The 26,167-nt window shown below is 40.5% G+C and overlaps 2 protein-coding genes across 18 annotated transcripts in view; both read left to right on the forward strand.

Moving 5' to 3' along the window:
• LOC140633534 (protocadherin gamma-C5) overlaps positions 1–26,167 on the forward strand; it is a 193,312-nt gene that overhangs the window by 114,692 nt on the left and 52,453 nt on the right. Inside the window, exon 1 of one of the 17 annotated variants that reach the window (XM_072826230.1) lies at positions 7,408–7,488. The exons of 14 other annotated variants lie outside the window; for them this stretch is intronic. In XM_072826230.1, the coding sequence (XP_072682331.1) occupies positions 7,423–7,488 (66 nt within the window). In that variant the 5' untranslated portion in view covers positions 7,408–7,422. Of the gene's footprint in view, positions 1–7,407; positions 7,489–10,191; positions 11,035–19,543; positions 19,640–26,167 lie in introns of those variants that run through there. 2 more of the 17 variants (XM_072826229.1, XM_072826232.1) reach the window with 2 other exon arrangements.
• LOC140633544 (protocadherin gamma-A12-like) lies at positions 7,528–9,691 on the forward strand. Its single transcript, XM_072826251.1, has one exon. It carries the CDS (start codon positions 8,894–8,896, stop codon positions 9,512–9,514), a length of 621 nt encoding a protein of 206 aa, XP_072682352.1. The 5' UTR covers positions 7,528–8,893; the 3' UTR covers positions 9,515–9,691.

Below are 26,167 nucleotides of genomic sequence, written 5' to 3' on the forward strand. Positions count from 1 at the left end.
CCTCACAGCCTTTGATGGAGGAGATCCCATCCACCAGGGTGCTGTTGCCATTCATGTGGTGGTCCTCGACGTAAATGACCATGTACCAAAGTTTACACAGTCTGTATATCGAGTGAGTATTCCTGAGGATCTCAGCTCTGGAACTCGGGTTCTCATGGTAAATGCAACTGATCCAGATGAGGGAATCAATGGGGAAGTGGTGTATTCATTCAGGAATATGGAAAGCAAAACTTCTGAAATATTCCAACTGGATTCTCAAACTGGAGAAGTCTTAATACGAGGTTCTCTGGATTTTGAGAAATATAGATTCTATGAGATGGAAATTCAAGGTCAAGATGGTGGAGGTCTTTCCACCACTGCTAAGGTGTTCATCACAGTTGTGGATGTGAATGATAATGCTCCAGAAATAACTATCACATCTTCTACTAACTCAGTGCTGGAGAACTCTCCTCCAGGTACAGTTATTGCTCTTCTAAATGTACAAGATCAAGACTCTGGAGAAAATGGTCAAGTCTCATGTTTCATTCCTAACAGTCTGCCTTTTAAATTAGAAAAGACTTATGGAAATTATTACAAATTGATAACAAACAGAATGCTGGACAGGGAGCAGGTCCACAGCTATAATATAACCTTGGTAGCCAAAGATCAGGGATTTCCACCCTTGTCTACAGAAACTCACATTTCAATAAAGGTAGCAGACGACAATGATAATCCGCCCACTTTTGTTGACTCATCTTACTCTGTCTACATTCCTGAAAACAACCCCAGAGGAGCCTCCTTCTTCTCAGTGATGGCACTTGACCTGGACAGCAGAGAGAACTCCCAAGTCACTTATTCCTTGGTGGAAGATACCCTCCAGGGAGCACCTTTATCCTCCTACATCTCCATTAACTCAGATACTGGCACCCTGTATGCCCTGCACTCCTTTGACTATGAACAGTTTCGTGACCTGCAACTGTGGGTGACAGCAAAGGATAGTGGAAACCCATCACTCAGCAGCAATGTGTCTGTCAGCATATTCGTGCTGGACCAGAATGACAATGCACCAGAGATCCTGTACCCTACCCTCCCCATCGATGGCTCCACTGGTGTGGAGCTGGCTCCCCGATATGCAGAGCCTGGCTACCTGGTCACCAAAGTTGTGGCAGTGGACAAAGACTCTGGCCAGAACGCCTGGCTGTCCTACCACCTGCTCAAGGCCAGCGAGCCTGGGCTCTTCCAGGTGGGGCTGCACACGGGAGAGGTGCGCACAGCGCGGGCCCTGCTAGACAGAGACGCCCTCAAGCAGAGCCTGGTGGTGGCGGTGCAGGACCACGGCCAGCCCCCTCTCTCGGCCACCGTCACGCTCACTGTGGCCATTGCTGACAGCATCCCAGATGTCCTGGCTGACTTGGGCAGCCTGGAAGCCCCACGTGACTCCCAAGCTTCAGACCTCACGCTGTACCTGGTGGTGGCAGTGGCCGCAGTCTCCTGCGTCTTCCTCGCCTTTGTCATCGTGCTGCTGGCGCTCAGGCTGAGGCGCTGGCACGCGTCGCGTCTGCTCCAGGCTGCAGGAGGAGGGCTGCTGGGCGCGCCGGCCTCGGCCTCGCAGTTTGTGGGCGTGGACGGGGTGCGGGCGTTCCTGCAGACCTATTCTCACGAGGTGTCCCTGACCGCGGGCTCGCGGGAGAGTCACGTGATCTTCCCGCAGCCCAACTATGCGGACACGCTCCTCAGCCAGTACAGCTGTGGGAAAAGCGAGCCACTCTTGATTACTGAAAATTCAGCGGCTGATTTAGGCAATCCGGACTCTACGAATAATCAGGTGAGATTATCTGCCTCCCAGTTGTTAGTATCGCTGCACAAGTCTTTTAGGTGGCTTTTTCAAAACAAAACAAAACAAAACCAACCTGTTTTTAGTGGGAGGATGTATTCGGTTTATACATATTTAGAGCAATACATGTGCGTTCCTGTACTTTATCTTTCAACAAATTAACATCACTTTTCAGAAAAGTTTTTCTCTTCGTCTGGCATATTCTCTTTTGATTCTAAAGGTCTAATTCAGCTATCATGGCTTGCTATATAATAAGTTAAATTTTAGTAATATTTTTCTATCATCAGTCTCTGTGGCTATCAATGTAAACTGGTGAGGATTCAAATTAATGATTCACAGTTTTTATTTATTTCCCTATTACAACTTCACATTGCCTTCACTAATTTATAATTATATCCTACCATTATTTACTTTATTTCTAATGTCCAAATTTGACCTTGTTGATTCAGTGGCATATACTCTGTAGTTCTTTTCCTTATCTATACACACATATATACACACTTGCAGGTGTTTACACATGTAAGCTTTTCTTTGAGCCTGAAACAATTATATTTTGATCTCTGATGGGTGATGATATGTTTAAATTATGTTGATTATTTCAACTTTGTCTCTTTTATTTATACTACCAAAACATAAAAATCGACTGCTTTTTTACTACTAGATTCTCTTGGGAGTGAAAATATAGAGTATACTTCTTTTTTCTAGGCATCTTTTCTGTTTCTACGATGGAGTCATTTGATTCTTCTCTTCTGAAGAAATAGTTGACTAAAACTGGTATTATTTCCTTTTATTCTTGTACTTGTGTGTAAGATTTTTTTTACGTGGTAAGTTCACTTGAGGAAATAATTTTGATCCTATGCTTCTCAAAAAGTCATTTACAAATTGACTAAACATGTTTATACTTTCAGATTTACTGATGTGATCCACTTTGTGAATATGAGAGATGGGGTAGTTATTTGGACCTTGTGAGACTGATTTAGCTGTATTTTTTGTTTTGTTTTGTTTTCAATATGCCTATGAGTCATGGATTCCTTTTTTATTTCCTTTGAAAATTCATTTTGTATTATATTTAAGTATGCTCGATCCTTCCTTATATCAGAACCAACTTGTAATTGAAGCTCTGGTAGTTACCTAATGACCTATGTGTTATCTGAAACAATGTCTAGGAAAGTCAAGTGAGAAAAGGAGACTTACTGAGGATATTTGATCACAGGAATCATCTCCATAATCAATTCAGCTTAGTTTGAATTGATCATGCCACTTTGAGATGTTTGGCCCAGATTATTTACATATTCAGGTTCCCTTTCAAGTTTTCCTTTCTCATTCAGGAATTGACCTTAATATATTTAACTATAATTGAGTGTCTAATGTTTGGGCAAAAAAGAATTTCAACTGTAGGAAAGGGGAATCCTGCAAATTTAGATGCCTAAATTTGTCTCGATGTCAAGAAAAATGTCAGAATGCTTTGAGGATGTAGGAATAAATTTTATGCCTATGGATGTGGAAACAGAAAAAAAGATTTAAGGCATTTTTACTTGAATTGAAATTAGATGAGTAAAAAGGATATGATTTGCTGGGAGAGGGAGGTTGTTACATGTATTTTTTAAACATTGAACAGTTAGGAGCTGGCAACCAAAATCTTGGAGAACAAACAGGACAGGTTATCTTTGAAACATGAGATTAAGACAGTTATTTTGACTCAGAGTTAGTGATAACGATCTGTTAGGGTACAACATGTGATCCAGTTAGAGGATAAAAATAAAACACTCTCACATTTTTGCATGTCATTAAATTCCTATGGTAACCTACAAGGGAATGCTTTTGTATTTTATGGTGAAAGTGTACAATTGATAATCCTTTTCAAAGATGTCTTTTATAAGTGGCAAGGAAGATTATATGTCATTGGCCATCCTTATCCTGAGTATGCCTTTGAACTCTCCTCCAGTTACCTCCGGAAAAAGGAGGAGGAAAGTTATCTGCACATAATATTGAAGATAATACTAGGTGGTATTTCATGGCTGTAAAAATTTACCTATGTCACTTGGAGGCTATTTTATCACAGGTCTTTGTTTTAAGTTGGGAGAGAAGACTTTGCTTTGTTACTCCAGTATGTGCACTGCCTCCTGGGTTAATGGCTCTTCTATAGAATCATATTTTAAAGGAAACTTCTTTGATAGTAAACACTGGAAAATAGACACATCTGAAACTCATACATTGCCTCATTCCCTCTACATCAGTTCAACAATCTGTCAGATTAGTGACTGCCATTATTTGCAAGGCTTCAAACTGCAGTTTTCTTAGTAGACTCCAAGCGCCGCTGTTGGCCAATGCGCTGCAAGAGCTGGAGCCCACGAGCTACCTGATTTTCTGCACAGTCACGGAAGCAATTCTAAAAGGAGATAAAGCCCAGAATTCGGGGCTTTTTCTCTGCTTAGCAAAAATGATTCTGAAATACGAAATAGGATGCCTTGAAACTGAGAGTGTTGAGTTTTCTACGCATTAACAGGAAATATTTTAAACACAATTTGTAAAGCATCGTCTTATAACATCTGAGGCTGCGGCAGCGCACGAAAGGATGGGAACTAGGGTGAAGCAGAGGAGCCATTTCGGGCAGCGGCAAGTACTCTTTCCCTTCCTGCTGCCTTTGTTCTGTGGGGGGCTTTCTGAGCAGATCCGCTACTCTATTCCCGAAGAAATGGCCAAGGGCTCAGTGGTAGGGAACCTAGCTAAAGACCTGGGGCTGCATGTAGAAGATTTACTGAACCGAAACCTCAGAATTAGTGCAGAGAAACAATACTTTACCATAAACACGGAGAATGGCAACATATTCGTCAGTGAAAGAATAGATAGAGAGTCACTTTGTCTCCAAAATCCCCAGTGTATTGTGCCCTTAGAGATCGTGGCAGAGAATCCTCTAAATGTTTTTCACGTATTGGTGAGAGTAGAAGATATAAATGACAATACACCTTATTTTCCCCAAAATAGCATTGTTTTACAAATCAATGAATTTGCAATGCTAGGAACTCGGTTCGGTATGGAATCTGCTATAGATGCAGATGTAGGACCTAACTCTCTCCAGAGTTACCAACTCAGCCATAATGAGCATTTTTCTCTGCTGGTGAAGGATAAGACTGCAGGCAAGAATGCCCCAGAATTAATACTGGAGAAGCCCCTGGACCGAGAACACCAGAGCTCCCATCTTCTGGTCCTGACCGCAATGGACGGGGGTGACCCTGTCCAAAGTGGCACCATTCAAATCAAGATTGAAGTCACCGACGCCAATGATAACGCCCCAGTGTTCAGTCAGGATGTGTACAAAGTTAGCCTTCCAGAGAACTTACCCTCAGGCACCTCTGTACTCAAGGTGACAGCCATCGACCAAGATGAGGGCATCAATGCAGAGATCACCTACTCCTTCAAAACATTAAGAGATATTGGAAATATGTTTATACTAGACCATCAAAGTGGAGAAATTAAATCCAAAGGTCCCATAGACTTCGAAATCAGTAGAAGTTATACCATTAACATAGAAGCCAAGGATGGTGGAGGCATGGCCACTGAATGTAAAATTATAGTAGAAATTTTAGATGAGAATGACAATGCCCCGGAGGTTATTTTCACTTCAGTGTCTAGTTCCATAACCGAGGACACAGAACACGGGATGGTGATTGCTCTGTTCAAAACACATGACAAAGATTCGGGAGAAAACGGAGAGGTCACATGCCTCATAAAAGAAAAAGTTCCTTTCAAAATTGAATCTTCTGCCAATAATTACTACAAGCTTGTAACAGATGGGGCCCTGGACCGGGAGAAGACCTCTTCCTATAATGTCACTATTACAGCCACCGACAGGGGAAAGCCGCCCCTCTCTTCCAGTTCAAGCATCACTCTGCACATCACCGACGTCAACGACAACGCGCCAGTTTTCCAGCAGGCCTCCTACGTGGTCCACGTGGCCGAAAACAACCCTCCTGGAGCCTCCATCGCCCAAGTCAGCGCCTCCGACCCCGACCTGGGGCCCAACGGCCGCGTCTCCTACTCCATCGTGGCCAGCGACCTGGAGCCACGGGCGCTGGCGTCCTACGTGTCGGTGAGCGCGCAGAGCGGCGTGGTGTTCGCGCAGCGCGCCTTCGACCACGAGCAGCTGCGCGCCTTCGAGCTGACCCTGCAGGCCCGCGACCAGGGCTCGCCCGCGCTCAGCGCCAACGTGAGCCTGCGCGTGTTGGTGGGCGACCGCAACGACAACGCGCCGCGGGTGCTGTACCCGGCGCTGGGGCCCGACGGCTCGGCGCTCTTCGACACGGTGCCGCGCGCCGCGCAGCCCGGCTACCTGGTCACCAAGGTGGTGGCGGTGGACGCCGACTCGGGACACAATGCCTGGCTGTCATACCACGTGCTGCAGGCCAGCGAGCCGGGACTCTTCAGCCTGGGGCTGCGCACGGGCGAGGTGCGCACGGCGCGTGCTTTGGGCGACAGGGACGCGGCCCGCCAGCGCCTGCTGGTCGCTGTGCGGGATGGGGGACAGCCGCCCCTCTCGGCCACAGCCACGCTGCTCCTGGTTTTCGCTGACAGCTTGCAGGAGGCGCTGCCAGACGTCAGCGAGCGCCAGGCGCCCGCTGATCCCCAGGCTGAGCTGCAGTTCTACCTGGTGGTGGCTTTGGCCTTGATCTCCGTGCTCTTCCTCCTCGCGGTGATTCTGGCGGTTGCCCTGCGCCTGGGACGCTCCTCCAGCTCCACCACCTGGGGCTGCCTTCGGCCTGGTCTGTGTGTCAAGTCCGGACCTGTGGTTCCTCCCAACTGTAGCGAAGGGACTTTGCCTTATGCCTACAATCTGTGCATTGCCTCTGATTCTCAGAAAGCAAGGCTTAATTTTCGCACTATGACTAAAGAAATGGGCCCCCCACAAGATCTCTCTAATGAAGCTTCTTTGGAAATAAGTGTCACTGAGGAGAATAACAAATTAAGCACTAACTCTGATGCTTCTGTTCGCGTGAGTTTCAACAAACAGGTTTGGTTTAATTTTCAAATAATATTTTGGCAAAAAAATCTTAGATCATATCTACTATTACTTTGTTTGTTTACTCTCAATATTTTCCTTTCCTTTTTGTGTAGACCAGTAACTTCATTATTAGCCCTCAAACAAGTATTTTGAAATATTTTGACAATTTCACCTGTGATAGTCTTCATCCACCTACACACAAAATCTCCTGTTCTGTGACAAGTGGGTATTATGATGCTGTTGCCACGTAAATATTTATAACTGAAACATTAATGTTTTCTTTCTGTGGGTGTTTCTCTTTCTCAAAACATCAATATCTTGAGCATATAGTGCTTTTTCTCTATAATTACAAAGTAAGAGAAAAACGGAGAAGAAAAGTTTTATTTTTAAAGGACAGAGTAATATTTTCATAATATTACATTCATTAGGGATTCTTTGAATCCCACTGAATAGGCTGATTTTATTCCCAATATTTTCTCAAAACTATCTATAGATTTCCTTCCAGTTTTAGGGATATGTAGTGGCATGCCTGCCAAACATGTTTTATCCTCAGAATCTAAACATTTACATTTATGAAAGCAGAATAGTAAGAATTTTTTCCTATATTTTGATGAGTTTTCAAAGGTATCATCAGTTATTTTCAGTAAATGGAATTGGTTTTGTTGCTCAGAAAAAGGTAAGTTAATAATATTTTCTGGATTGCTAATTGTGAAATACTACCCTTATTTCTAGTAAGTGCAAGTTGAAATGCTTCCATTTTGTCCTAAAATTGTTTATTTGTCTTAGTTGACTTATCACTGAGCTTCTGATAATGTCTACAATTGCATTTCTTATTTTTAGGTTTCCATATTGTAAAATTTTTATTTTTATTTTTAAAATATATATATTTTTATAGATTCTATTTATTTATTTATTCATGAGAGACACAGAGAGAGAGAGAGAGGCAGAGACACAGGCAGAGGGAGGAGCAGGCTCCACGCAGGGCGTCTGATGTGGGACTTGATCTTGGGTCTCCTGGATCAGGCCCTGGGCCAAAGGCAGGCGCTAAACCACTAAGCCACCCGGGCTGCCCCCAAATTTTTATTTTTAAATACTAGATGTTGACAACCTTTTAAAATAGCTCTTCTCTTTAGATAAATTTAAAAATCTGTAAAAAAAAAAAAAGATGCCCCCTATTACAGCCAAGTGAGAAAGTTTAATTTATATAATTGTATGATTTCTCATAATTGGAAACGCCTAGGAAGATGGCCCATAATTGGTGTTTTCTGGGGATGGTGATATCAAATTAGGTGCACTAAGATTGTAAGGTTAAAATTACTTTGTATGGAAACTTCAAATTCATTTAAAAGCTCATTGGAAAAAACAGAATATAGATACAGAAAATCTCAAGAAAGCAGCTCTGTATGAAAAATACTAGGGAAATACAAAGAGGTTGACTGAAATTTCTACTAAACGGAACTTACATCCCTATTTGAAGAACAGTAGGTGGAGCTATTTAAGGTACAAAACCCAAAAATCCTTCCTGGAGTTCAAGATTGTGCAGTAATTGGTTAGGACTCTGAGTGCTGCTGTTCACCAATCAGGGAGAGAAAAACAGAGATCGGGCTTTCCTCCTGCTTGCCCTGTGGGCGCCTGAAACACAAAAAAGCCCAGATAGAAACTAACCATCTCCGGGGCTGTGTAGAAATTGTTGGAATCGAAAGATGGGAAAAGCTGGTCCTGACTTTGGTGGTGTAGGGAAGAAGTGGAAGTGATATCCTCCAGAAAAGTGGCAATGATGCCTAAGCGCCTGCATCAGGACTGCAAAGGGCTTGTCCTGCTGGGAGTTCTCCTGGGGATTCTATGGGATACTGGATGCACCCAAATTCACTATTTAGTTCCTGTGGAGCTGGAGAAAGGCTCTAGAGTGGGCAACATCGCCAAGGACCTGGGGTTGGAGCCCCAGGAACTAGAGGAGCGCAGAGCCCAGAGCCCAGAGCCCGTATAGTCTCCAAAGGTAGGAGTCAACTTTTCTGAACCCTCTGAACCCTCGAAGCGGCAGCCTAATCTCTGCAGGCAGGATAGACCGGGAAGAGCTCTGTATGGGGGTCTTCAGTTGTCAATTAAATCTGGAGATTCTGTTGGAGGGTAAAGTAAAAATATATGGGGTAGTGGCAGAAGTGAGAGACATTAACGATAATGCCCCCTATTTCCAGGAAGATGAATTAGAAATAAAAATGAGCGAAAACGCAGTCACTGGGTTGCGGTTCCCGCTTCCCCACGCTTGGGATCTGGATTTCAGGAAGAATGCTCTCCAGAGGTACAGACTCAGTAGTAATACTCACTTCTCCTTGGATGTACAAAGTGGAGCGGATGATAACAAGTACCCCGAATTGGTGTTGGAGTGCGCCTTGGACCGGGAGCAGAAGGCTGTTCATCACCTGGTTCTCACGGCCTCCTATGGGGGCGACCCAGTGCACAGGAACAGAACGCGCATCCAGGTGATGGTAGTTGATGTGAATAACACACCAGTATTTGCTCAGCCTGAGTACCACGTGAGCGTTCCTGAGAATGTGGCCATAGGCACAAAGCTGCTTTTGGTAAGCGCCACCGACCCTGATGAAGGAGCCACTGCGGAAGTGATGTATTCCTTCCTTTATGTGGACAAAAAGGCGGCCCAAGTTCAAGTTTTCAAAGTAGATGCTAATTTAGGGAGAGTTTGAACAATAGGGGAGCTGAACTACGAGGAATCTATGAGATGGAAGTGCAAGCAATGGATGACTCAGGATATTCAGCTCGAGCCATAGTCTTGATCACAGTATTGGACGTAAATCATAACATCCCTGAAGTAGTTGTCACCTCTCTCTCCAGCTCCATTCTGGAAAACACTCCCAGAGGGACATTAATTGCCCTTTTAAATGTAAATGATCAAGACTCTGGAGAAAACCGACAAGTGACTTGCTTCATTGGGGGAATCTGGAATTTAAATTAGAAAAGTCTTATGGAAATTACCATAGTTTAGTGACAGATGCACTCCTAGACTGGGAACAGGTTCCTAGCTACATCACAGTGACTGCCAGTGACATAGGAAGTCCTTCCCTGTCCACGGAAACTCACATCTCACTGAAAATAGCAGATACCAACGACAACCGCCCATCTTCTCTGACCCCTTCTACTCCGCTTTTATCGTGGAGAATAACTCTAATGTCCCAACAGCCTCCATAATGTCTGTGACCGCCTATGACCCTGACTATGGAGAGAACGCCCAGGTCACTTACTCTTTGGTGGAAGACACTCTCCCAGGACCGCCCCTATCCTCCTACATCTCCATCAACTCCAACACTGGCGTTCTGTACGCCCTGCATTCCTTCGACTATGAACAGTTGCAAGACTTGCAGCTACAAGTGATGGCCTACAACAGCAGTGACCGCTCAGCAGCAACGTGCCTCTGAGTCTGTCTGTGCTGGACCAGAACAGACAAAACGACGTGCCAGAAATCTTGTACCCCATCCTCCCCACTGACCGTTCCACAGGCATGGAGCTGGCGTCCCGCTCCACAGAGCCCGGCTACCTGGTCACCAAGGTGGTGGCAGTGGACAAAGACTCTGGCCAGAACGCCTGGCTGTCCTACCACCTGCTCAAGGCCAGCGAGCCTGGGCTCTTCCAGGTGGGGCTGCACACGGGAGAGGTGCGCACAGCGCGGGCCCTGCTGGACAGAGACGCGCTCAAGCAGAGCCTGGTGGTGGCGGTGCAGGACCACGGCCAGCCCCCTCTCTCGGCCACCGTCACGCTCACTGTGGCCATTGCTGACAGCATCCCAGATGTCCTGGCTGACTTGGGCAGCCTGGAAGCCCCACGTGACTCCCAAGCTTCAGACCTCACGCTGTACCTGGTGGTGGCAGTGGCCGCAGTCTCCTGCGTCTTCCTCGCCTTTGTCATCGTGCTGCTGGCGCTCAGGCTGAGGCGCTGGCACGCGTCGCGTCTGCTCCAGGCTGCAGGAGGAGGGCTGCTGGGCGCGCCGGCCTCGGCCTCGCAGTTTGTGGGCGTGGACGGGGTGCGGGCGTTCCTGCAGACCTATTCTCACGAGGTGTCCCTGACCGCGGGCTCGCGGGAGAGTCACGTGATCTTCCCGCAGCCCAACTATGCGGACACGCTCCTCAGCCAGGAGAGCTGTGGGAAAAGTGAGCCTCTTTTGCTCTCGGGTGGTTCAGCGTTTTTTAAAGATAATCATGCATTAATTCAGGTAAGGACATATCAAATATTCTTCCCAGGGTTTTGGACAAAGTATCTAAAAAATCTCAGTGTGGGGGCAGCCCCGGTGGCGCAGCGGTTTAGCGCCGCCTGCAGACCAGGGTGTGATCCTGGAGACGGGGTATGGAGTCCCACATCAGGCTCCCTGCATGGTGCCTGCTTCTCCCTCTGCCTGTGTCTCTGCCTCTCTCTCTCTAGCTGTGTCTCTATGAATAAACAAATAAAATCTTAAAAAAAAATCTCAGTGTGGGTAGTGTATATTCAGAACTTAGAGGGCAGACACTAGAAAACTTATCTATGCGTGGTAGACACCAAGGACAACTTGGAGGCCTTCCCTCGGGGCTTACTTCACGCCTTCTCTCACGCCTTATTTATAACAATGTTTATATATTATATATAAAAATATATAACCACTTTGGTACCTTTTAAATATATACTTTTTCTAATTAACCAGCTGTGCTTGCTTTTAATTGTTTTTTTCTTACCGTTGGCCACAAAACATTTTTATGTTGAACATCTGATGCCAGTTTATCCATTAAAACCCCAAATTCTTGGGTAGGGATTCACTCTTTTTATTTTTATTTTCTTTTAAATATTTATTTATTTATTCATGAGAGACACAGGCAGAGGGAGAAGCAGGCCCCATGCAGGGAGCCTGATGTGGGACTTGATTCCAGGACTCCAGGATCACGCCCTGGGCCCAAGGCAGGTTCTAAACCGCTGAGCCACCCAGGGATCCCCATCACTCTAATCTTTTAAAAGTATTAAGGATATTTTAAATAAACTTTTGTGAGTAGAGGGGCTTCTGACTACTACTTCTAATTTGTGAAGTTGCTAACAAATTCATAAAGTGCATTTGGTTTCTTTTTTAATGGATTATTTATTCATAAGAGACACAGAGAGGCAGAGAGAGAAGCAGTCTTCCTGCGGGGAGCCTGATGAGGACTCGATCCCGGGACCTAATGAAGATCATAATCTGAGCCCAAGGCAGATGCTCAATTACTGAGCCACCAGGCGCCCCACATTTAGTTTCTTTTATTTTATTTTATTTTATTTTATTTATTTATTTATTTATTTTTTTAGTTTCTTTTAAAGTGAAGTAATTCTGGTCATTAGGGATGCATATGTTTATACTTTCTCAGGTGTTAAGTCATTTCATGGTTTCACACAATTCTTGAACTTCCAAATATACCCGGTTTATTTCCTACATACTTAAAACTTTGTCATTGAAATATGCAAACAGGGATGCCCAACCGGCTAAGTCAGTAAAGCATGTGACTCGTGATATGGGGTTATGAGTTCAAGTACCATATTGGGTGTAGAGATTGCCTAAAAGTAAAATCTTAAAAAAAGAAAAAAGAAATACACAAATAGGTAAGTGTTGTAATGAAGAAAACTGAAGAGATTATTTTTCATCCCCATTGTAGATTTTGGGAATGCAATGTTTGTATGTATTTCCAGGAGAGATTTCTTTACTCACACTGATGATCTTAATGATGGCTTTGTGAAACACTCAGTTAACAAATTGTGTTTTGAATGCATTTTTGGTAATGTAGTGCATTTGCAGTAGTCTCTCTTCTTATGTAAGTTTCTGTAACTTTCACACATGGAAAAAATTATGGAAAGTGCCCAGATTCTAAGTGTTTCTTGAGAACCTTATGCTTACTACAATGTTGAACCTAAATTGAATGCAAATGTATATTGGGAAAGAGTTGCTGGAACCTGTGAGAAGTTTGGATCTTTGGGTGAATTCTGTAAAGGAGTGGGAATCATAGCATCATTATTATTTTCTCTTCCTTTGTTACTTGCCTCTTTTCAAAAATACAACAGTCAGTTAATATATAGAATTATAAAAGAGATTATACATCATTTGAGAAAGGTAATTAAGCATCTCTAAAATGAGACAGTTACTGCTAATGAGATTGACTTGTCACTTTATGCTTCATGACAACTAGTTCAAGAAAGGAAAGATAGTATGGTTCTATTTGTCTGATTTTTTAAAAGGAAGTTTTTGAGCCTGCCTGAAAATGCAAATTTTTTATTGATATTAAGTTCCAAATGGAACTTAATAAGTAGTTTTGTAAATGATAACAATGGGGGGGCACCTGAGTGGGTCAGTCGGTTAAGTGTTTGCCTTTGGCTAGCATCATGATCCCAGGGTCCTGGGATAGAGCCCCATGTCATACTACCTGCTCAGCGAGGAGTCTGCTTTTCCCTTTCCCTCTGCCCCCCCTCAAATTAATGGATAAAATCTAAAAATAAATGATATCAATGAGATTAGAGGGCAGTATGACCTCTTGTTTTGTAAAGGCTGTCAAATTGTTTATCACAAGGCCAGTTCTCACATGGTGGGCAGTTCAAAATGAAAGACATAACACACAATAGAAATATTCGGCTAACACATAAAAAATGCTCCACAGCACTTGGCATCAGGGAAATATAAATTAAATATAAATTAAAACCACAATGAGATACCACCTTATACTGGTCAGAATGGCTAAAATTAACAAGACAGGAAATAACAAATGTTGGTGAGGATGCAGAGAAAGGAGAACCCTTTTACACTGTTGGTGAGAATGCAAGCTGATACAGCCACTCTGGAAAAATGATATAGAGGTTCCTCAAGAAGTTAAAAATAGAAGTACCCTACCACCCAGCAATTGCACTACTAAGTATTTACCCCAAACATATAAATGTAGTGGTTCAAAGGGGCACCTGCACCCCAGTGTTCATAACAGCAATATCCTCAATAGCCAAACTGTGGAAAGAACCATTGACAGATAAATGGATAAAGAAGAATATATGTATATAATATATATAAATATATATAAATATATACTGTGTGTATATGTACATATACACACACACTCAATGGAAAAATGAAATATTAGCCATCAGAAAGGGTGAATAGTTACCATTTACATCGATGTGGATGGATGGAACTGGAGGGTATTATGCTGAACAAAATAAGTCAATCAGAGAAAGACACTTTTCCTATGGTTTCACTCATGTGGAATATACAAAACCGTGCAGAGGATCATAGGGGAAGAGAGGAAAAACTGAATGGGAAATCATCAGAGAGGAAGAGAAACCATGAGAGACTCTTAACTCTAGGAAACAAACAGGTTGCTGGAAGAGAAGAGGTGGGTGGGAGCATAGGGTCATCGGGTGGTTGGGTGATGGGATGATGGGCATGAAGGGGGGTATGTATTGTGATGAGCACTGGGTGTTATACACAGCTGATGAATTGTTGAACACTACATCGGAAACTATGTACTATATGTTGGCTAATTGAATTTAAATAAAAAAAAGAAGTTATTTAGGAAACCTGCTATGGTCCAGTCCTGCTGACTGCTGTTTACTTAACCTGATTAGAGACAAATCATTAAAAGTTAGAAAAAAAATTAGGGCAATGAACAATTATGACTCTTAAGCCGAATCTCAAGTATCAGTGATCTCAACTAATGCTTCTAGTTGAGCTAAATAGGCTTCATTAATTAGTTGAATGAGTGAATGAACAAATATATGTGCTCTGGGGATTACCTTCTAGCTGTATTCTAAGATGCAGTTTGATAGAAAAGTAGGAGCTTTGCAATGTGGTAAAATTACTAACTTTGTGACCTTTGACAAGTTATTTAATGTCAGCTTCAGCAAAATTGGAACAATAATATATAATTTGAAAGATTGTGGTGAGGACTAGTGATAACATATAAACCACATGGTTCATAATAGGTGCCACTTTTTTTTTACATCATTGATATAAAAAGAAGTCAAGCGTTTTAGTGTCAGCACATTTAACATTCTGTTGGGAAAAAGTGATAATGATTTGTGTGATTCTCTGGGTGGTCTAATGGGCTGTCCTGTGAGTGGAAGTAAAACTATTCTAAAGCTTTTATGAAGGCTAATCTAAAAAGCTTTGGGGCACCTGGGTGGCTAAATTAGTTAAGCGTATGTCTTCGGCCCAGGTCATGGTCCTGGGATAGAGCCTCTCATCAGGCTCTCTGCTCAGTGGGGAGTCTGCTTCTCCCTCACCCCTCTCCTCTGCTTGTGATCTTTCCATTTCTTATGCTGTCTCTCTCAAATAAATAAAATCTTAAAATAATAAAAATTAGATTATAATTGACATACAATATTATATTAGTTTCAGGTACATGACAGTGATTCCGTATTTTTTAAAAAGAGTGTGTGAGCAGGGGGAGGAGCAGAGGAAAGGGAGACGATCTCTAGAGTAGACTCCACACTGAATGCAGAGCCCATCATGACCCCCAAGATCATGACCTGAGCCATAATCGAGAGCCTCAACCAACTCAGACACCAAGTACCCTTTAGGATTTTTACACATTATGAAATGATCACCTCTGTAAGTCTAGTTACTGTCACTATACAAATTTATTACAGTATTATCAATTGTATTCAATATGTTACATCTAAATGACTTGTTTTATAACTGGTTTGTTTCAATTAATCCCCTTCACCTGGGGATTAGGTGATGGATGGCTTACAAATAGCACAAATGTACTGCTTACTGTTTTAAAGGCTGGAATTCTGGGATAAGGGTGCCAAGATAGTCAGGTGAGGACTTTCTTGTAGGTCATAGATTTTTGACTGTATCCTCACATGGCAGAAGAGGCAAAGGATCTCCCTAGGCACATTATTGTTTGAGAAACCCGTTTAAGGTCATAAAAGATAGGGGAGCCATTGTTTTGGATGGGACAGCTTTATGAATGTTAATTTTTCTCTCTCTGAACTGTAATGAAACATTAGACAAGCATCCTATGAAATTTCTTATTTGTTTTTTTATAAATTTATTTTTTATTGGTGTTCAATTTGCCAACATATAGAGTAACACCCAGGGCTCATCCCATCAAGTGCCCCTCTCAGTGCCCGTCACCCAGTCACCCCCACCCCCCGCCCACCTCCCTTTCTACAACCCCTAGTTCGTTTCCCAGAGTTAGGAGTCTTCTTAGTTGTTTTAAAATATTTTATGGGGATCCCTGGGTGGCGCAGCGGTTTGGCGCCTGCCTTTGGCCCAGGGCGCGATCCTGGAGACCCGGGATCGAATCCCACATCAGGCTCCCGGTGCATGGAGCCTGCTTCTCCCTCTGCCCATGTCTCTGCCTCTCACTCTTTCTCTCTCTGTGACTATCATAAATTAAAAAAAAATAAAAAAAAATAAAAAAAATAAAATAAAATATTTTATGTATTTGACAAAGAGAGAGCAAGCAAGAACAAGTAGGGGGAGCAGCAGAGGAAGAGGGAGAAGCAGGCTGTCTGCTGAGCAGGGAGCTCCTCCCTAGGGCTTGATCCCAGGATGCTGGGATCATGACCTAAGCTGAAGGCAGATGCTTAACCAACTGAGCCACCCAGGCACCCCTGAAATTTCTTATTTAAAGGACCTAGTTACTCCATTAGGATTGCTAGGATGACTTAACTAGAGGATATATCATCAAAACCTGAAAGCTGGAGTTACTTGGTTTGGGCCACATGAGAGTTTAAGCTAACATAATGTATTTAATGTAAAATGTCAATCTTAGCTTTAGGATATTTATTGATAATTTAGGATTGATAATTAGGATATTTGGGTTTTTTAGAGTAACTAGGCAGTGGATTTGGGTGTTTATTTTTGTGCTGGTTCCAGTAATGAAATTTTGTGGAGAACTTGGCTTATCTTTCTACGTGTTAAGGATTGTGGGTTTGAGTTCACTCAATCTAATAAGTTAAAGTGTTCAGCTATAATTTAAAAGTTACAGCCCTACTATTTCATAGCACCTAAAGTTGAAATATAATCTATCAACAGACACTCTTCCCCCACCCACACACATCATTCTGGAAGAGATATTATGCTGTTTGAAGCAGAAATAGGCTAGGATCTTTGGTGAGACTGTACAACTTGTTGAGACTATGCAACCCACATATCATTTTAAACTGAATTAGAAGGCTGATGATAAATGAGTGGACTGTATCAGTTTTCTCAGTCACATGTGACAGTATAGCTGTGATAATGAGTTTAATTTTTCTGGTGAAAAACTTGCTTTTTCTTCATGCAAGATACCAAGTTCAAAAAAATAAACACCTTCACATTAATATGTGTAATTCTTTGTATATTAACTATACCTCTATAAAGCTACTTAAAATTTTTTAAAGCAAACAGTGTGAAGGGATATTGACCAAAAAATGACTATTTATATTAGGAAAGAGATTTACTCTCCAGAGTTAAATTTTAAGAGTTAATCTTTAGGAAACCATATCTAGTGAAAAGTTACCATAAAAGAATGTACTATTGGGATCCCTGGGTGGCGCAGCGGTTTGGCGCCTGCCTTTGGCCCAGGGCGCGATCCTGGAGACCTGGGATCGAATCCCACATCGGGCTCCCAGTGCATGGAGCCTGCTTCTCCCTCTGCCTGTGTCTCTGCCTCTCTCTCTCTCTCTCTCTCTCTCTGTGTGTGTGTGACTATCATAAAAAAAAAAGAATGTACCATTTAGGATTCTTAAAATACTGATAGGAAAATATAAAGATAGTCTATGGCAAAGGTAATTGAAAAAAATCTTTGATAGAGGATGAATTTCACTGGTACCAAATGGAAGAGTTATGGTTTAAGATGTGAAGAGATTGTCATCAGATGAACCAGAGACTCAAAATAATTTATATGTAAAAGAAATCAATACTTGGGCAATTTATCTTAGAGAAGCCATAAAAATATCTATGTATAATGTTATTAATGACAAATACAATTTCATAGCTTATCTTTAAGTCTCTGAAGCATTTCACACAATGATTTGTACCCCTTCTAAATAGTCAGTAAAAGGGTTAAGTTCAGTGATTAGGAAGTGGTGTCTACATAGATCAATGGAACAGAATAGAAAACCCAGAAATGGACCCAAAACTATATGGTCAACTCACCTTTGACAAAGCAGGAAAGAATATCCAATGTAAAAAAGTCCCTTCAACAAATGATGTTGGGAAACCTCGACAGCTACATGCATTAGAATGAAACTGGACCACGTTCTTATACTGTACACAAAATAAATTTAAAATGTATGAAAGATCTAAATGTAAGACAGGGAACCATCAAAATGGTAGAGGAAAACACCAGCAACCTCTTTGACCTTGGCTGCAGCAACTTTTTACTAGACACGTTTCCAGAGGCAAGGGAAATAAAAGCAAAAATGAACTTTTAGGACCTCATGAAGATAATAAAGCTATGTACAGTGAAGGAAACAATTTGCAAAATTAAAAGACAACTGATGTAATGGGAGAAGATATTTGGAAATGACATATCAGATAAAGGGCTAGTATCCAGGATCTATGAAGAACTTATCAAACTCAACACCCAAAAATCAAATAATCCAGCTAAGAAGTGGGCAGAAGACATGAATAGACATCCAGAAAGAAGACATCCAGGTGTGCTAACAGGCACATGAGAAAATCCTTAACATTACTCATCGTCAGGGAAATACAAATCAAAACCACGATGAGATACCACCTCATACCTGTCAGAATGGCTAAACTTAACACAGGAAGCAATAGATATCAGTGAGAATGAGGAGAAAGGGGAACCCTCTTAAACTGTTGGTGGGAATGTAAACTGATGCAGCTACCTTGGAAAACAGTATGGAGATTCCTCAAAAAGTTAAAAATAGGACTATGATCCAGCAATTGCACTACTAGGTATTTACTCAAAGGATACAAAAATAGTTGCCTCAATACATAGGCTTTTCATATTATGTAACTTCTTATAAGATTTCTATGTATTTGCAACTGAAGATCCAGCCCGTAGTTCATCCCGAGACTATGTTATATGAAAAAGTAAAACTTCCCTACAAAAACACTTTTGAAAAAGAGACAGCCTTAAAATATCTTAAGCATCAAGAAAATATAAAAAGAAATCACCACTTTGACATTGTATCCTGGCATCCCTGAGAATATAAATTCCCATGAATATTTAATTGGATGAATAAGGCTGTACTACTACTGCCTTTCAGCTTGCAAATTCCAGTGAGAAACATCTTTATCTTTGTTCTTAACTCTCCAGAATATCAACCTCTGATTACTTCAGGCTATAGTTCTAAGGCAGGGACTCCGAGTGCTGCTGTGAGTCAGTGTGGAAATAGAGATTTACAAAGAGATCTGTAAAGGTTTCTGTTGGGTCACTTTCCTCATGAGATCTTATCAAAGATATGGGGCTAGGTGTCCTGGACTTGCTCTTTCAGAAGCTGTGAATTAATGTAGAAAAAGAATAGTTCACTCTGAAGTGAAGAAAATAGACACTTAACTTGTAACAGGTTGGACCTGGAATATATATACCCCTATACGATAGTTTGTATCAAATGTTTAGAAATGGTAGTTGAAAACCCTTTAAATGTTTTCCACATTAATATAGATGTGCAAGATGCAAATGATAATACTCTCCAGCTCATTGGTAGTGTTACTGACTCAAATATCTGAATTGACCCAGGTTGGGGCAAGATTTGTTATAGAACCTACAGAAGATACTGATGTTGGAAGCAGTTGATGCATCTGCTCCTCAGTTTCAGCCAGAAGGTATATGGGGTCAGCTTTTGAGAAGACATGCCTCCTGGGCACCTCCATGGTGAGGGTAAGGACCACTGCTCATATGAGAGTAGCAATGTGAGATCAGATATGTCTTTGCAGTCCAGAGTACTCGTATCCAATTTGGTCTTGATCACAATCCAGGCAAAATGAAAACTTTAGGTACATTGGGCTATGATGAGATATAAAAATGTTCCATGGTTTTGGAAGTAAGGAATGGTGGGAGGTGAGGACCGGTTGCCTAGTGTAGTTGAGATCAAAATTCTGGATAATAATGACAAAGTCCCAGAGCTGATTTTTACCTCTATCTCAATAATGATTCCTGAAGAGTCTGCACTTTTGACAGTAATGATTCTGTTTAAAACACAGGATTCAGGGACATCAGGGTTGCTCAGTGGTTGAGCATCTGCCTTTGGTTCGGTCCTGGTCCCAGGGTCCTGGGATCAAATCCTGCATCAGGCTCCCTGCAGGGAGCCTGCTTCTCTGCCTATGTCTCTGCCTCTCTCTGTGTGTCTCTCATGAATAAATAAGTAAAATCTTTAAAAAAAAATAAACACAGGATCCAGATTCAGTAGAAAATAGGGAGGTCACATGTCTGGTATAGATTCAGAATCGAATCTTCTACCAGTAATTACTACATGCTTGCAATGGGTGGGGTGGGCCCTAGACAGGGGAGCTGACCCTAGGGTACAAGTGAAATGAAATTTAAAATGAAATTTAAAAAATTTTTACAATAACATCCAAAGCCATAAAATATGTAGGAATAATTTAATTAAAAATATATGACTTCTATATTAAAAACTCTGAAACACTGCTAAAAGAAGTTAAAGAAGATCTAAATACATGGAAATATAGGGTACAATGTTCCCATCATGGCCACGGACAAACAAGTCACCTCTCCCCTAGCAGAAATGCCACTTTACACCTTGGTGACATCAGCAACAAGCCAGTTTTCCACCAGGCCTCCTAGGTGGTCCACATGGCCAAGAACAGCCCTCCCAGCACCTCCATTGCTCAAGTCTGCAGCTCAAGTCCTGATCTGGGACCCAACAGCAGTATCTCTTATTCCTTTGTGGCCAATTTGGATACTTAAAGTGAGTTTGAGGTAGCGCAGAATGCTGTTCCATGTAATCAGGTGGATCTAAATAATGTTGGCATAGCATTTCACTCAACTTACACTTTACAAACATTTGTAAAATTATAGAATAATATTTACATATAAAATTCCTTGTTATATATCCCTGTCAGTGGTTTGGAAGATTGCAGTCTAAAATATAACAATGAATTATAAATATATAATATAAAATTATATAAATATAAAAGGAAAAAGAAATATCAACTGTTGGAAAGTGCAACTTAGGTAAAGTGGGTAATAAGGAACCTGTGTCTGATTGGTTAGTCATGGTAGGATTCCTTATTGATGTGAATTCTGTTGTCTGTTTAAGCTATGTTTATTTTATTGTAAATGCTACCTGGCTGTTGATCTCTAAAAGGAATTCGAGAAATTAGGTAATAAGGAGTCTTCAACCTGGATTCCACTGCTCACCGAAGAGTTTGCTAAAGCTAGGAAATCAAGAAAAGGCAAGCATCTCAACAACTATGTTTCACTTGCATATACTGGTTTTATCTTGTGTAGTATTTTCTCTAGCACTGTGTTAGGGAAGGCCCTGAATATTCCTGGTGAGCAAAGGGCACTTATTTGACATCTATTGACTCTTCTATTTACCTTATTTTAAACTGACTTTTGCACGTGATATGAGGTAGTAATTCAGTGAGGTAGGAGTCAAGATTCTTGGTCCCTGTATGATGCCCAGTTTCTCCAACATCATTTGTTGAAAGGATGTTCCTTTTTCTATTAAAATGCTTTGGTACTCTTGTTGCAAATCATTTGATACAAATGGGTCTAGACTCCCTGTGATGTGCTGTAGGCATCTTTGTCCTTTTGCCACAATTGCACTGTCTTAATTATTAAAGATTTATAGTAAGTCCTGAAGTCAGGTAGGCAAATCTTCCATCTTTTTTCTTGTTTTTCAACACTTTTTTGACTATTCATGATCCTTTCTCTTTCCAAATAAAAATAATTTTCTTACTTTCTGGAGAGAAAAAGCCTGCAAGAAATTTGAATGGGATTGCATTGAATCTATAAATCTTTTGGGAGAGAGGTCATCTGAACAATATTGAGACTTACAGCTTCTGAGAATGATATTATATTTCCATGTATTTAGATCTTCTTTAACTTCTTTTAGCAGTGTTTCAGAGTTTTTAATATAGAAGTCATATATCTTTAATTAAATTATTCCTACATATTTTATGGCTTTGGATGTTATTGTAAAAATTTTTTAAATTTCATTTTCTGATCATTGCTGGTTTACAGAAAAACTTGATTTTTTGTATCAAGAATATCAACAAAATCATATGGTTCTAAAAAACAAGGAGTATAACATACTCTATTTTCTTAGTGTGTGAATATAATGTAAAAGAGTATAGTATAAGCTTAGACCACTAATACGTAAATTTAGGCATCCATTCTCTGAAATAGATAGGTTGGAAGAGCCTATCCAAAAACAGAGTAAACACTAGTGTCTGCGCCATGTCTAGCAGTGGTTGGATCATTTGTTCATTTATATAACAAATATTTATTAAATGCCTGCTACTTGCAAACCACTATCCTAGGTTGCAAGGGTGCACTAATGAATAGGGCAGATATGATTCCTGACATAATGAATCCCTTTATAACCTGTGGTCTTTTATAAGTCTGATAAATGCTACCAAAGAGAAAAACAAGGATGCTAAGAGAGCTTGTAACAGGGAACCTACCCTAGTCTGGGAGGGTCAGGGAGAGGTTCTTTCAGGAATTGATAAATTTAGCATGAGATCTGAAAGATGAGTAGAGTGTAGCTAGGTAACAAGGAGATTAAGGGAGAAATTGGCAGAGGAATTAGATGTAAAGATCCTTAAAAAAGAAAAGATCCTTTAAAAAGAAGGTGAGCAATTGAAAAAGAAGGCTGGGGAGGCTAAAAGTGTTAAATAAATAGATGAGGTACATCAATTACAAGACAGAGTCCCGTAAACCATATTAAAGATTCTGAGTTTTATTTAAGTACTTTTGTACTTAGGAGCTTTTGAATCATTTTAAACAAGGCAGTGGCAAGATATGATTTGAATTTTTAAAAAGATTTCTCTGGTGGTTTTGTGGAAAAAATGATTTATGAGGGTAACAAATGGAAGTAGAGAGAACTGATGGGAGACTATGGTGATATTCCTGATAAGAAATGGTGCTGGGTCAGATTAAAGGGAAGGCAGAGGATGTAGAAATAAATGGATGGATTGGATATACATTTAAGAAATAGATACAACAAGACAATAGTGGAATGGTGAAATGTAAACTCCTTAAGGTCAGGGACTATTTCCTTTATTTATATACTTCAGTGCCTGGAAAGATCAGCCTGGCACTGGTAGATTTAAAATTAAATATTGTTGACTGAATGAATACAGTGGATGAAAGAGAGGGGGATTAATAATCATTTCCATATTTGTGAATTAATGAACTGGATGGACATAGGTACCATCTGTAAGTTGTGGAAGACTAGAGAAGGGTAGATGACACAGAAATTAGGAGTTGAGTTGTAAACAAGTTGTTTGGGATTCTGTGAAACATCCAAGTGCAGATACTAAGAGTGTGGTTGGACATAAGGTAACTATTCTTTTACTCTGATTACTTCCATTGTGATAATCCATTCAGATGGGTAGATCCTTACCAGCCTGAGCATGATAAGCTTCCTGGTAGCTCTACACTGGTATGTTTTGGGACTCATCACAGTGCTTCCCCTTTGCTTTATTTTTCTTATCACTTTTTCACAATTAGAGACTTCTGTTATGCAGAGAATCTCAGTGGGTTTTTTTAAAATATTTATTTATTTATTTATTTATTTATTTATTTATGAGAGAGAGAGAGAGAGAGAGAGAGAGAGAGAGAGAGAGGCAGAGACACAGGAGGAGGGAAAAGCAGGCTCCATGCAGGGAGCCTGACGTGGGACTCGATCCCGGGACTCCAGGATCACACCCTGGGCCAAAGGCAGGTGCTAAACCGCTGAGCCACCCAGGGATCCCAATCTCAGTGTTTAATTCATGCTCATTCTATTTTTTAGACTAGTTCTGATGCCGAGTTCTTTTCTGCACACAACCTGGGATTGTGTTTGGATTATAATTTACCAGGCTGTTTTAATTTGTTGTTGCTTAATTTTCTTTCATTTGATTGTATATTTTTCTTTTTTAAATTATTATTATTATTTTATTTATTCATGAGAGATGCACAGAGAGAGAGAGAGAGAGAGAGAGAGAGAGGCACAGACACAGGCAGAGGGAGAAGCAGGCTCCATGCAGGGAGCCTGATGCAGTACTTGATCCCGGGTCTCCAGGACCAGGCCCTGGGCTGAAGGCAGGTGCTAAACCGCTGAGCCACCTGGGCTTCCCTGATTGTATATTTTTCATGCAAATTTTTAAGCCTAGTATTTTTCCACTATCTATTGTTGGCTTACAAATAGTAAAATTTCAGATAAGGAACATTTGTGATAAGAGATACATAGCGATAATAATAAAATTGTTGGACTTTAGTATTATAAATGCGTATGGAAGATAAACCTGTACATGCCTTAGGCATCCTTTATGGTCCTTAGTAACCATGTTTAAAAAGGTAGTAATATGGGTGAGCACTGGGTGTTATGCTATATGTTGGCAAATTGAACTCCAATTTTAAAAAAAGGTAGTAATTTTTGTTCTGTGGCTGTTATCTGACATACGTTTGCTTCTTCCTCAATGTGTTATCTTCCTCTCCCTAATACGAATATAAGCTCCTTCATGACAAAGATTTATTTTTTCCATGCTATATTTTTAAGGCCTGTAATAGTGCTTGACATTGTTAAGCTCTAAGTGAGTATTTCCTGAATAAATTAATGGTAATAAAGCATTTTCAGTTGAAACCAACAGTATTAATGATGGTAGATAGATAGTGGATTATATGGGTGTATACGTTTGCCCAAACTCATTGAACTCAGATCCTTGCTCTTCACTGTCTATGAACAATAGCTCAATTTAAAAAGAGACTAAAAAAATAAAACATCAGAGTCCCCCCCCACCCAGTCTTGCCTCCAGACTCACCACCAAGACATCATTACCGTTAATATCTGATTATGTATACTCACAAGTATTTTTTTGTATGTATGGGTGTGCGTATGCTTTTTTGCATAACAGGGATCATTTCATAGTAAGGATACTATTCTGCAACTTGCTTTTTCCAATTAATATTTCAGGTACACCTTTTCAGTTGAGTCCTTATGTCTGCCATATACCCCAGTCTTAGCAATTTTCCTCTATTTTGTGATAAAAAACATATTTACATGGTTCAGAAAAGGATGTATAATAGGTATATATTGTCTTATTCCCATTCCTGACCTATTTTTCTACCTCTTTTTCCTCCTGCCCCTATACATTTTATTCGTTCTTAAGTATCCTTTCAGCGTTTCTTTATACAGTTAGGGACAAATATGGATATATTTTTCTTCCACTTTTATTACAAAAAAAGATATACTGTTCTCTATCTTGATTTCATGACTCTACAATGTATGCTTTAAAAATCTTTCCATATTAATACCTAAGAAAGTTTTTTTAAAAAAACCAGGTGCCTGGTATTCCATTGTGCTGCTTATTTATCTGTATCCTGGTAAATAAGTTCATACTTGGGATGTTTCCAGTCTTTGAGTATCACAAACAACTGCACTGAATAGTCTTGTATTTACATTATTTTGTGCATGTGCAGTATATATCTGGAATGAATTCCCAAAACTAGAATTGCTGGGTCAGTCAAAGAGTAAATAGGTTTGTAATGTTGATAGGTGCCTTCACAGCAAGTTTTCTTTTTAACTATTTTGAAATAGTTTCAAATTGACAGGAGAGTTTCAAGAATTGCACAAAGAACTGTATATCCTTTAGCCAAAGTCACCTATTGTTAATATACATTTTGTTACATTTCTTTTATTCTTTTTATTCTCTTTATCATTCTCATATATATGTGTATGTTTGTGTACATGTGTATATGTATTTATATGTGTGTACACACACTATTTTTTATGAACCACTTGTGAGTAAGTTGTAGACATCATGTCTCTTTTATTCCTAAATACTTAATGGTGTATTTCCAAAGAACAAGGACATTCTTTTATATACCTGAATCATAGTAATAAAAATAAGAGTTTAATATTGATAGAATATTTATTTATTGTCTACATTCAAACTTTACCAATACTTCACAGTAATTTTTCATTTAGTTGTCACGTTTCCTTAGTTCATTTTAATCTGACAGTTAAAGCTCAGCATTGCTTTGTTTTGTCTAACACTGAAAGTCTTTTGATTCATCGAATACCTTTAATTTTGTTTTGTTTTGTTTCCTTGTGATAATATTTAATTAAGACATTTTTTGGTAACTATCCATTGCTGTGCAAAAAAGTACCACAAAATTTAGTATCTTAATACAACAGATTTCTATTATCTCATACGTTTTGTGGATCTGGAATCTGGG

This window comes from Canis lupus, chromosome 5, assembly GCF_048164855.1.
Source record: "Canis lupus baileyi chromosome 5, mCanLup2.hap1, whole genome shotgun sequence".
Lineage (NCBI taxonomy): Eukaryota > Metazoa > Chordata > Mammalia > Carnivora > Canidae > Canis > Canis lupus.

Excerpts from the sequence above, each read along its gene's own strand:
- LOC140633544 (XM_072826251.1), top strand. The coding sequence starts at position 8,894 with ATGGGGGTCTTCAGTTGTCAATTAAATCTGGAGATTCTGTTGGAGGGT.